General features: G+C 38.1%; 1 protein-coding gene across 50 annotated transcripts in view; it reads right to left on the bottom strand.

The window, feature by feature from the left end:
* Positions 1-13,564, bottom strand: part of rims2b (regulating synaptic membrane exocytosis 2b) — a 254,309-nt gene that overhangs the window by 65,307 nt on the left and 175,438 nt on the right. For 25 of the 50 annotated variants that reach the window (XM_073931581.1, XM_073931575.1, XM_073931579.1 and 22 more), the window contains 5 exons: positions 9,380-9,475; positions 3,261-3,320; positions 2,998-3,072; positions 2,721-2,768; positions 2,321-2,377 (listed from right to left, as the gene is read on the bottom strand). The exons of 2 other annotated variants lie outside the window; for them this stretch is intronic. In XM_073931581.1, the coding sequence (XP_073787682.1) occupies positions 2,321-2,377; positions 2,721-2,768; positions 2,998-3,072; positions 3,261-3,320; positions 9,380-9,475 (336 nt within the window). The remainder of the gene's footprint in view (positions 1-2,320; positions 2,378-2,720; positions 2,769-2,997; positions 3,073-3,260; positions 3,321-9,379; positions 9,476-13,564) is intronic. 23 more of the 50 variants (XM_073931576.1, XM_073931577.1, XM_073931586.1 and 20 more) reach the window with 4 other exon arrangements.

Below are 13,564 nucleotides of genomic sequence, written 5' to 3'. Positions count from 1 at the left end.
TTCTCGAAAATATAAATTTCCAATCTGGCATATTAGCAGGTACAAATATACAGACTCTTATTAAAGAGGTGGTCGACTACGATATCATATTTTACACTTCAGTTCATGTGTAATGTAGTTGTGAGAATATAAACAACATCTCCAATTGTAAGACGCTCAAAGTCCAATGCAAAGGTAGACATTGGCTTTACAGAGTTAGCTTAGCAAAGCCTACAAGTTTGGGGACTACAAAAAAGTATAACGGCTTAGTGAGATCACAAGCAACTTCAGGTTACGAGCATTCACCACACACATACACCTGGTACAGCAACGGGTGTGGCCAGAGGCGCTGTAGTGCTGTAATGTAATAGAGAAAGCTAAAATGGCGTCCAAATGCTGCTTGTTCATTTTCTGTATTTGGCTACCAAAGGACATGGCACAAAGTGAGAAGTTCTTACAGTTTAATTTTAATTATATTCCAGAGACATGGAAAAGAGACAGAGAAAAAAATATGTAGCTAGCATTTATCGAAGCTTTCAAAATCTCAGTTCAGTGCTGGATTCGGCTAAAACTTCTTTAACCGACGAAGCTGTGGATTGTGAGCCACAAACTGTAAGTATTTTTATTTGTTAAAATTGATCTATTACAAGTTTCTAGCTTTACGTTGTGTTGTAGTGAGGACACAAATAAGGATGTAAACAATGGGAAATGCTGTTTGGCACCGCTAACAATTTAGCTACAAATTCATATTTATCAGTGAAACCGCTGTGAACAGCCACAATCTTCAGCAGCGCTGCAGTGTCTCTCTATGTGGCTGCTTTCTGTGCATTCTGCATCTCAAATAACAAATTCGCAAAAGATATGTAAACGTTTTATATTACTTCATTTTCTTGTTGGCTTAGTCCCTTTATTAATCCAGGGTCGCCACAGCGGAATGAATTTCTCCAGCACGTTTTTATGCAGTGGATGCCGTTCCAGCTGCAACCCATCTCTGGGAAACATCCACACACACTCATTTACACACACAATCATACACTACGGACAATTTAGCCTACCCAATTCACCTGTACTGCATGTCTTTGGACTGCGGGGGAAACCGTAGCACCCTGAGGAAACCCACGCAAATGCAGGGAGAACATACAAACTCCACACAGAAACGCCAACTGAGCCGAGGCTCGAACCAGCGACCTTCTTGCTGTGAGGCGACAGCACTACCTACTGCGCCACTTTAAAAAAAAGAATATTACTTTACTATAGGGAATACACAAAGAAAATAATCTGCAAAAAGAAAACACAGTGAACTCAAAAGGTTTTGGCCACAGATATGCTCATTGTACTAATTTCAAGTTTTAAAAAATACAAATACAAATGTAAAGTTACTTTCGTAATGCTTATTGAAAAAAACAAAAAAAAAAAACAAAGCCAAATGTACCTCTCCCTCAGTTTCATTGTTTAAAAAGATTGTTTTTACCACAACCGTATTAATCCAAATTATTTGTTTCAGCTCTTTTCAATGGAAGTTCTCCAAACAGGAAGTGGAACCCATAAATTGAAACGCAATAGTCATGTGTGGAAAAAGGTGAATAAATGAAGACAAATGATAAAGAGCATCGTTACAACAGGGTTAAAATAAGAGGAGGTGGTGAGGAGCATTCCAGGTGACGGGTAGCAGAAGGCATGGTTTGGTTTAGCGCTTTAGTGCTTGTTGTGATGGTCTGGGTCACCTCGTTAAGGCAGGAGAGGGAGGTGCAGATCTCCCTGATGGTAAGGATGGCATGGATCTCATGTATCCGGAGTCGGGACGCTCAGATGAGCGTGAGCGTGTGTAGACCGGTCGCTCCATCATGGGCCGCTGGTCGGCTGACCTGGACCTGTAATGGTCATGTCTGACCACCATGCTGCGGCTGTACCTGCAGATTGTTAGTCAAAAAACCATGCTCAGCTGAGCCCCAGTGCATTATGGGATCAGAACCCATCAATACTCGAAGAATGCTGGTCGTTCCTGTGAAATAATGTTGGCTGGCTAAAAATTGACAACACATTTCAAACCAAATAAAGTCATCTACATCATTATCATAAATGTACAAAATCATAAAAAAACAAACTCAGGAGTTCCAAAACAAATAAAGAAATAATAAAACAAATAATCAAGCTTCAGGAACCTGCTGCAAAGAAAACATATGAACGCATTTCATTCTGACAAAAATGTTCCTTTTGTCAACCATCTACACTACTGCTATAATAGCTAGCCATCTATAACTATTATCTATTGACTACTAACGGAACTCATAACTGTAAATCTAGTCCTATGTGAATACTTGAACTAGTTCTACTGTATTACCTCAGATCTTCCTCAAAGTGATCATGGTTAGCAGGGAACTCTGGGATTTGATCCTCTCTATGAGGGTGCATAGGAGAAAACCATCAAATGCTAATTTAGTAGCTGTTATAGTTGTCAGGAGCCGCTAAATATTAGAGCAGGTGAATTTAATTGTTTTTAAAATGCACTCTAATTAAACAACTACTGTCTTCCATACTACAGTAAGAGGATTTTGCAATAATATTATAATGCTAGTGAAGTTTATTAGAGCTCCACTGTGCTTAAAGCTACATAATATTAAAGAACATAACAATTACTGTAAGTATATACATTTGACAGGATAGCAACAACATCTAAATTGAACTGGAGTCTGCACTGAAGGGTTCTACTCTGAAACTAAGTGTATTTAATGTAATGATACCTTTCTGTATCTGTAGAAGGCTCAATTTCTATCCGGGGACACGTCCTACTAAACAAACCAACCTCAGTTTGTTAAATCAACACTTAATAACAAATATATTCAGAATTTATTTGCACAAGAACATTTATCAGGTCGGATTTTGTGAAAATAAATCAAATAAGCTATAGATTTGAATTCATTATTAAGAGGGAACATAAATAGGGAGTTTTATTCCTGGCAGCTGATGTGTGATGAGTTAATGAAGTGTTGTTGGTGTTAAGGTCTTCAAATGTCTTACCTGTAGTCTCCACCGGTTCCGTTCATGACATGATTGGGCCATGGAGTAGATACATGATTGGGCCCATTGTAATATCTTTAAATGGAGGATGATGAGTGATGAAGATCGAAATGAAGAAAGGAAAAGTATGATTAGAATGAACAACAGCTGAATCAAGGCAATGGGGTGAGAGTTTATGTCTGTAACTGGTAACATAGTCCACTTGAATGTCATTTATTGGTGTATAAACAGAGAATGTCTCAACTAATGTATTCATATTTTACCTCTCAGGCGATTCATATGAGTCACTGTAGGTAGACATTTGTCTATCTCTTCTCATCCTCCTGAACACAAAATAATGCAGAATCAAATCCCACTGTATGCGCCAACATTATTCTACCTGCCAACAAAAGAGCTCTAATGCAGCTGTAAGATGCTATAGAATCAAGTTAGCTCATTTTATTGATTCATTTTTGTTCTCAAAATATCCAGGTTAGTTATGGCCATTATCTCAGAAATAAAGATACAAGATCTGTCACTGGGGTGGTACCTTTTTAATGGCCCATTTCGACTGAGTGATACGGTATGGGTCAGTACAGTATGGTCATTTCCACTGTTAAAAGGTACCAAAAAGCAAACCATACTGTACCACTTTTAGGTACCCTTTACAAAGCAGTAGCAGAACAAAAGGGTACCAAAAGGCAGAGCTAGCTGCAAAGCTGAATGTTATTTGTTTACAGAGAAGTGTCCCTAGTGCGTGTACAAACCAGGAGAATGAAAACAAAGGAAGCTCCATTTTTAAATACACTTCCATTAGAGACATTGCATCGTAATACTATATATATAATAATAATGAGCCATGGTCGACCCGAGCTCAAACAAACTTTGTCATCGTCTTGATGAACAGCCAAAAAGCTAATAAGAACAAAATCTGCAATGTCCTGTCGTTGTTTTCGAGGCTGTCTAAAAGTGCAAGAGGTTTCACGTTCTCCAGAGAGCTCGCGAATGCTCGCCAAACAACAATATTTGAAATAACAAATTTCTGTAATTGGTAACATATCGGAGACTGTAAAGCAGGGGTATCAAACTCAGTTCCAGGAGGGCCGCAGCTCTGCACAATTTAGTTTCAACCCTACTTAAACACACCTGATCAAACTAATTGAGTCCTTGGCTGTTTCTCAATATGCAGTCTTCAGTGATCTTGTGTTATGTTATCATCAGCAGCCAAAGTTCAGTTCCAATACTCAAGACCACAAGAACAGAGGACGCGTAAAACTGCCAGGATGTGTTCTTGATATTGAGGACGCACCGATGCAGACTTGAGCACCGATCTTGCTCTAGAAGTCCCAGAAGTCATTGCGACTGGAGGTGGGAAGTAGGGCATTTTATTTAGATTTATTATTAAAGTTCAGAGATATAACTTATTTGTCTCAGGAGTTTCCCTAAATATAAACATTAACATGAAAATCTTAATAAAAAAATAAACACATTAACGGTGTTTGTTTGCTGAAATTCATATTAAAATCTGTTTTATTCATATTGTGCAACGTATGCTTATAGGGTTTTTATGCATAATATATATTTTAAAAAGGGGAAAAAAATAAATTGTTGTATGAATGCTGTAATGTTTAAATAATTTAAAATGCGTGAGGTCTTGTGGCCATCAGGAAGAACGCAGCTTCTAATTTCTCACAGAACGCGTTCTCTGTTCTCGTGGTCTCCTGAGTGCGTTCTTCAGAGGACGCCTGGCAAGACCAGTCTCCACAAGAACGCAAGTCTGTTTTCTGCGTGCTTGGAATTAAGAAACAGCCCTTCAGTCTTGTTTAAAACCTACAGGAAAGTTTGTTGAAGCTGGGCTGGAACTTAACCGTGTAGAGCAGTGGCCCTCCAGGAACTAAGTTCGACACCCCTACTGTAAGGGTCTGTAAGAGTTCATTTATGTTGCATTTATTTATTTTATATAATTGTGGATGTTACAGTAGGCTATTTTGCACATTTGGCATCATTGATCTGCAGTTATAATCAAAACATGTTCATAAAAAGTTTTGTAATGAACATGTATTTATGTGTATGAAGCATCGGTTTTGTAAGAAGTGCTTGTGAATGCCCTGTACAGCTTTACTTTGACATTTCCTAGAGTGACAATGACGTCGACTGAAACTTTCTGTCATACGCTACGCCCATACACCATATCAGTACCCTTTATGCAATGGACAAGCCTGATAAAGGTGATCGTACTGACCTGCACCGTACCGTATCACTTAGTGAAAACAGGCAATAAATAGTACTGTTTGGTTATTAACAGGTTCTCAAAAAGGTACATGCTTAAAAAAGTACCTACAAAGAACAAACCTGTACCTCATAGTACTGTAAAGTGCAAAAGTAAACTTTAAAAGTAGAAAAGTGTACCTTAAATGTGCTAATATGCAGCTGTAAAGTACAAAAGTGTACCTTTTGAATAGGTACTGCCCCAGTGACAGCTTTTGCAGGCTTATTTCTGAGAGAGTGGAATCTCACTCATTACTATTGTTTTTTTTTTCAAGATAATGAAACATAATTAACATGATTTTGTTTGTACAAAAAAGTTACATTTGTATCAGTTAATGCATTCCCTGAGAGCTAAACCCATGACTTGGTGTTTGCTTGAGGGTTTGAAGTAAAAGTCCCAGGACTGTCTAAGAGAATGCCATTTTTGGTGGGTGGTTGGAAGGAGGTTCCAAAGGGGTTGTGTGTGGCTTTTTAACATATTGTTTGGATATTGCTAGTTCTTTTGTGCGTGGTTGTGAAGGAGTTGCTAAGAAAGATTTTATCTGGCTTTTTGGCATTTTCTTTTGCCATTCCTAAGTGGTTGCGTATAGTCAAATGTCTAGATCTACTATACCCTATACAGTATTTATAGCCATTTAGTTATCTCCCAGAAAATGCTATTTCAAGACTCTTGTCAAAATCTTGAATAATTTAAGAGACTGATCATGTCTTTATCAAAAAAAGTGCAAAAAAATTATTAAAATATTTTAATTGATTCATCATAATAATAAAATGTCACTATCAGATATGCATTAGATATTTTTTGAGCATTGTTGCAACTATTTTTTGTACTAAAAACAAAGTTTTGAGACCTAATGGGCCAATCACACCGAATGTGCTTTTTGCATTGAGAGGCGCCTTTTTTAAAATGTGCATGTGTCATGTGTGCATGTGTCACAAACAACACCAAAAGTAATAGATTCAGTTCCGAGGGATGCATAAACCTGTGGGGAATCTTGGAATCCACACAATCTGGGATCCTTCCATTCATTAATCAAAATGAGTTGGTCACCAAATTCTCTATTGCTGGCCAGCCAAAGAGCTTTACTTCAAAGTGACTTTTGTGTGAGTTTTACACATTTCTAGATTACTGACAATTTACCTTTCTGCCAATAAAATATCACCCTTTAGACTTATTATTACATAAGAATGGTGCAAAAATGTTATTTGAATCTATCACACCTTAGAGCTGCTGTATACCAAGGCTGACTAGATCCACTCCACAGTGTCTGAGTCTTCAATGAGCCTACTAACACATCCTTAACTGATACATTCAGTTTATCGATTGGCAGTTCTGTCACAGAGTGACACTTCCTAATTTAGAAAGGAAAGTACTGTACTAGTGCTCGGTCATCAAAAAAAACTAAAACAAAACAAAAACAGGCAGCCGAGGAAACAGTGCTGAAGTTACAATTTATAACACCACTGTAGGAAGAGTGACGGAGGAGCTGGTAAATATACAGTATAGCTATACAAACACATTGGTCACATATCAATATGGAATATTACTATAAGATTACTGATATACCTAATGTAAATGCCTGAAAATTCACAATATGGATGCTAAACTGTAAACCTAAGGAGGTGACGTAATGACTCCTTATCATTACTGTCAAAGTACTACGCTTTCACAGTGGGTTAAAGAACAACACTAGTCAAGTTTGCTAGTTAGTGTGTTGGTGTTGGGGGGGGGGGGGGGGGGGGGACATTAAGAAAATGACCAATTTGGCATCATCGTCTCCATTTTCACCCATTAGTAAGTTTTCCACCAATTGTAAAGTTTTCTAATATGGATTTAACACTTTGTAAATCTGGAGAAGTAAACGTGAATCATTCTGAGAGGCGCCACAAAAGGGTTAGTTTACCTAAAAATGAAAATTATATTGTTAATTACTCACACTCATATCGTTCCAATCCCTAAAGAGTTTTGTTCATCTTTAGAACACAAATTAATATATTTTAGATAAAATCTGAAAGCTTATTATTATCCTTCACAGACAGCAATGGTCCAAGACATTCAAAGTTCATTAAAGAAAGCAAATACATTGTCAAAATACATACACCGCCCACTTTATTAGGTACACCAGTCTAACTTCTTATTATTGCAAATTTCTAATCAGCCAATCACATGGCAGCAACTCAATGCATTTAGGCATGTAGACATGGTCAAGATGATCTGCTGCAGTTCAAACAGAGCATCAGAATGGGAAAGAAAGGTGATTTAAGAGAATTTATATGTGGTATGGTTGTTGGTCCAAGTTATTTCAGAAACTGCTGATCTACTGGGATTTCCCTGCACAACCATCTCTTGGGTTTACAGAGGGTCAGAAAAGAGAAAATAACCAGTGTTCTGTAGTTCTGTGGGAGCAAATGAAGAGCATCTCTGAATGCACAACGCGTCCAACCTTGAGGCAGATGGGCTACAGCAGCAGAAGACCACACAGGGTGGCATTCCTGTCAGCTAAGAACAGGAAACTGAGGCTACAATTCACACAGGCTCACCAAAATTGGACAATATAAGATTGGGAAAACGTTGCCTGGTCTGATGAGTTTCGATTTCTGCTGCGACATTCAGATGGTAGGGTCAGAATTTAGAGTCAACAACATAAAAGCATGGATCCATGCTGCCTTGAATGGTTCAGGCTGGTGGTAGTTGTGTAATGGTGTGGGAGATATTTTCTTGGCAGACTTTGGGCCCATTAGTACCAATTGAGCTTTGTGTCAACCCTACAGGCTACCTAAGTATTCTTGCTAACCATGCCCATACCTTTATGACCACAGTGAACACATTGTCTGATGGCACTTGCAGTAGGATAATGCACCATGTAATAAAGTATGAATCATGTCAGACTGGTTTCTTGAACATGACAATGAGTTCATTGTACTCAAATGGCCTGCACAGTCACCAGAACTCAATCCAATAGAGCACATTTGAGATGTGGTGGAACGCGAGATTCACATCATAGATGTGCAGCCGACAAATCTGCAGCAACTGCGTGATGCTATCATGTCAATATTAAACAAAATTTCTGAGGAATATTTCCAGTCCCTTGTTTAATCTATGCCACGAAGGATTAAAGTTCTGAAGGCAAAAGGGGGTCCAACCTACTAGTAGGGTGTACCCAATAAAGTAGCCGGTGAAAGTATGTCATGTGACTAAAGTAGTTCAACTGTAGTCAGAAAACAACCTTGCTCAAATGTTTCCTCAGTTATTTTGGCACATAAAAGTGTTCTTGGAAATTTGTATGATTACAGTTGAACCACAGATGTTACATGCATATGTATATGCAGGAATCCTAAAGGTAATTTGAAATACCTTTTTAAGACTTTTTAAAGACCTGCTCAGAATATTTCAAGACCTCATTGCCACTTCAAGTTCTAATCGGTATCAAACCATGCAACAGAACTCAGATAAGCTCAAAAGAAACAAAGCTTGAAAGAATAAACTACGGGGTTGTTTTCAGCGACAGGCTTCAGCCACTGCATCTTTCTTCAACCAGGAGTATGCAAACTTACATTTGCAAATTTTGCCGTCTGTTTCACTCTGTGGTTTCGCTACATGTGGAGAGTGTCACATCACCTTCCTGCGTATGTCGCAAATTATGTGACATGAGCCGGATCGAGGAGCTTGGCCAGAAGCGCCCCGGCCCAAACCAATCACGTAGTTCGAGCACGCCCTTGTTAATATTAGTAGGAAAATAAGAGACAAATAGTTTGAAAACCACTTGAAAAAAAAATTTAAGACCTCGTCCAAACGCAATTAAGACTTTTTGATAACTTTTAAGGGCATTTATTTTCTCACAATTGATCAACTTTTAATACTTTTTAAGACCCTGCAGACACCTTGCTATTATGAATTTTGAATATCTCAGGACCATTGCTGTCAATAGATGACCAGAGAGCTCTTAGATTTCTTCTAAAATATCTTAACTTGTTTTCTGAATATGAATGAAGATATCGAGATTTGAAAGACATTAGACTGAGTATTTAATAATAGAATTTTTATTTTTGGGGGGAACTAACGCTTTAATTTTAGTCCAAACTACAACCCATGTTGCTATAATGTAAACTGGAGTGAACTACTGTGGATTACTACCTGTCCAAGCTATTGTAAGCCCCATCTGAGTAAGCACGGGCCATCCTAGTGGAGCGCAGTAACTTGACCGCGTCTTCCCGAAAGAGCGGGTGCATACTATGAGTCAGAACAGAAAGTGAGAGTGCAGCAGTTAGAAATGGGTGGGAAAAGTGGGAGTTAGATAGGAAATAAAGGGTTTGGGCTATCTCTTTGGCACTTCCTCTCTGAAAGAAGGCACAGGTGAACATCACCAGAAGCACAAAGAATAAATCAAGTAACCTTGAGACAAGAGATAAGCTATCAAAACTGTAATTTATGTTGCAGCAAACACAGGCAGCAGCAAATATTGTATGCAGTGATAATGCAGTAGTGGTTTTCCAAGGGTAAGAACTAAAAATGTGTTTGTTTGGGTATAGTACGCTACTATCACACACTAACAAGTTCCTATAAGTGAATAACAATACACTATGCCTTTAAAGAAATATTAGGCAGAATTTTGCATGTTTTTTTGTATGTTTTTTTTGTATGAAAATACCAATCTAGGCTAATCTAGGCTTGATACAAAAAATAGGTGAAAGAACTGAGTACTTTGTGCATTATGCATACTCTAGGGCAGGGGTATAAAACTTGTAAAAGAAAATGTGCAGGCCAAATTAACTTATTGTTAAACCTCAGTTTGCAAACCATACTAACTACAACATGATTCACAAGAAAACTTTTTTCATAACTGTGGCTTTGTTTGGTACTCTTATTGATGGTGAAACAATCAAAAGAGAGAACACTTGTACAGGGTGGGCCATTTATATGAATACACCTTAATAAAATGGGAATGGTTGGTGATATTAATGTCCTGTTTGTGGCACATTATTATATGTGAGGGGGCAAACGTTTTAAGATGGGTGGTGACCATTTTGAAGTCGGCCATCTTGGATCCAACTTTTGTTTTGTGTCCGTAGTTTCAGGTGCTGCACATCTGAAGGTGGTCAGATCGGGAGACTGTTGGGGCCATTCAACTGGCCCATGACGACTAATCTACATATCAGATAACTGTTCATCTAGGAATGCTCGGACCTGACACCCATATTGTGGTGGTGCACCATATTGCTGGAAAAACTGCCAGCTTCAGTGCATAAAGAGAGAAACACATCATCATGTAGGAATTTCAAATATCCAGTGGCCTTGAGGTTTCCATTGATGAAGAACGGCCCTACTATCTTTGTTGTCTATGGTGTTAAGATGCAAGATGTGCAGCACCTGAAACAATGGACACTGGAAGCCTGTGCTGGCATTTCTCCAGCGGTGTTGCTATCAGTGTGGGAAGAGTGGGAGAAGAGGGTTGCATTGACAATCCAAGACAATGGGCAGCACATTAAACACCTTTTATTGGTGGTCAGAAACTTATAAATAACTCATGAAAGAGTGAAGTTACATTAAAACCATTGTTTTTCTTTTGAAATTTTGCAAAATAACAGAAATGTGCGCACATCTAGAAAAATCTTGAAGGCAGGTGCACGATCAAAAAACAAACATAAGTAGCAAAAGATTAAGTAAATCGGCACACTGCCACTTTAGCTCTCAAAAAAATTTGATTTGTCAAAATTTTCTTGTGAAATTTCCAATGAGTTTGATGTGCCAAATTACCCTTTTCATACTGAAAAAACAAAAGTTGGATCCAAGATGGCCAACTTCAAAATGGTCACCATGGTCACCACACATCTTGAAACGTTTGCCCTCTCACATATACTAATGTGGCACACACAAGACATTAATATCACCAACCATTTCCATTTTATCATGGTGTATCCATATAAATGGCCCACTCTGTATTTTTTAGAGGTGCAGTAGGTGATTGTCTTCAGAAACAATTTTTGTTGTGCTGGTTGAAAGTCTTTTCACATTACAATAATCTTGATTAATGTTATTGATCTTAATGTACTTATAAGTATTTTAATATTCTGGGGAAGGCATAAGACTAAAAAATGTCCGTCCAATAAAAAAGACTATCATGCTGACATTACCCATAATTCTGATAAGTAACCCAAACTGTCTGTCAACAAATGTAGATGTGTACATTTGCACAGCCAATCACACAGACCCGTCGTTTGTATGTGCACATGCACCGCGTTTACCCCTACTTGAGAGTGACCAACAAAAACAAATGCTGAATCAAAACTTTCTAAAATCCTAAATCAATATTGGAGTTACTTTTGCATGTTGGAGGAAAGACAACACCATGGCTGAAGTATTTCTTTTAAACAGGTAATGTAATGTTTTAAAACTATTTTTAGTTACGCAAAGTTTATGTAGATTTTGTTGTTTTACGAATGGGTTATAGGCTCAGAAGTGTTGTTCAGCCACTGAAATCTTCTGGTGAAAGATTGATGTGACTATTTTCAGGTTCATAAGGGACCTTTTACAGCATTGATAATGTCGATTTTTTACCAACAAAACATCAGTAAACAGCACTATTCCACCTAACCTGCTTTACTGAGGTGAAGTTTTATATTCACATTGGTTCATTTTTGAACAAAGGCAACCTGTGACGCAGTCCCTATATTGTTTACCATGCTACTTTGAATATTCAGTCTGAAATACCATGCAAGTATGGCCAAGTAATAAATTTAATTCCTGCACCCCATAAGCATACAGTAGTCACTTCAGGACAAAGCACATGAGGGAGTTAGACCAGCGATCCTTGCAGGCATGAAATATTGCACATTATGACAAGTTTTGCTTGCTAGCTACACTAAAAATTTGCTAGATATAATACAGTTCAGAATTGTAGTATAATAAAGTACTATGAAGCTTTCTAACTGGTGAATGACGTGATCTACGGGTTTTCTATCATCTTTAATGTGCGCGTTAGTGATTCAGGAGGCATGGCTTTGGATAGCAGGGGAGGGATTGTGTTTGTAAGATTTAGTAGGCAGATCACCTACTGCACTTTTTATTTTTGTACTGCTGTATAAAATGTATTCTTGCTTGTGTTTTGATTACATACCTTGAATTATAGGGTCATTCTGACACCCCTGCTCTAGGGTATAAACAAAGTTCCAAAACCCGTTTAAAGGGTCACCGTAATAATGTCATTTTATACTGTAATATTTATATCGGTATAGTATCTAGCCCACTTATCAAGTCTTTGTGAAGTTTTTAACCAAATGAGCTGAGAAATTTGGTCAACATTGTTGTCAACATTATTTTTTCATTTTCCTATTAATGCATGAAAGATATTATGTTTGCACAGAGAAGAATTTTTGATTTAGATTTTACATTCTATGAGAACATTTAAAAAGGGTTTCTGAAATCAATGTAGATTCCTTTAAAGCACTTAAAATGTCACAGTATCAGTAACAAAGTGCTGCAGACAGTTTTCTCACGTTAAAAAAAAAAAAAAAAAACATGACAAAGAAAAGATCTATTATGGCCCGTTTCCACTGAGTGGTACGGTACGGTTCGATTTGGTGCACTTTTATGGCCGTTTCCACTGTCAAAAAAACATAACGAACCGAACCGAACCGTACCATACCACTTTTTCGGCACCCTTTCGAAAGGGTACCAAACAAGAGAAAGTGTACCAAAAGGTGGAGCTAGATGCGCTGCTGAACGCTATTGTTTTACAGAGAAACATAATTCGCTTACGCAACAAGCCAGAATTAAAACAAAGGAGGTGTCATGTTTAAAATACACAGCTGAGAATAAAGCGTGAATCTATATATACATATAATAACGAGCCATGGTCGAACCGGACTCGAACAAACCTTGTTTGTTGTTGTTGTCTTGCTGAACAACCACATAGCCAAAAAGAAGAGCAGATTTACCCAGTGCCTCGTAGTTTTTACGAGCCAGCCTGAAGCGAAAGCGGTTTTGCTTCCTTGCTTGCGCTCACCACGCGTCTATATCTGAAATAACAAACTTCTTGAGCTGATGATAATAGTGTGCGCTTGATTATTGTGCTTTTGAAAGCCGATCCTGTCCGAAACTGACAAACGCGAGAGTGACACATTCAGAAGGAAAAGGACAAATGTGAGAGTGAAGCGTGAACAAAGGAGAAACCTGACAAAAGTCTGGAGCAAATTGTTTTAGCAACCTGAATCACGAACAAACTGCCACGTTTATCGTCGCCTTCTGGACTATTCTGAATGGGGAATGACAGAATTACTCTCTAACAGAGTTTACATGTGCTGCTGAAGATTAAAGATACAT

This window comes from Danio rerio, chromosome 19 (assembly GCF_049306965.1).
Source record: "Danio rerio strain Tuebingen ecotype United States chromosome 19, GRCz12tu, whole genome shotgun sequence".
Taxonomy (NCBI): Eukaryota; Metazoa; Chordata; class Actinopteri; order Cypriniformes; family Danionidae; genus Danio; species Danio rerio.
This window is presented reverse-complemented; position numbering and strand designations above follow the sequence as displayed.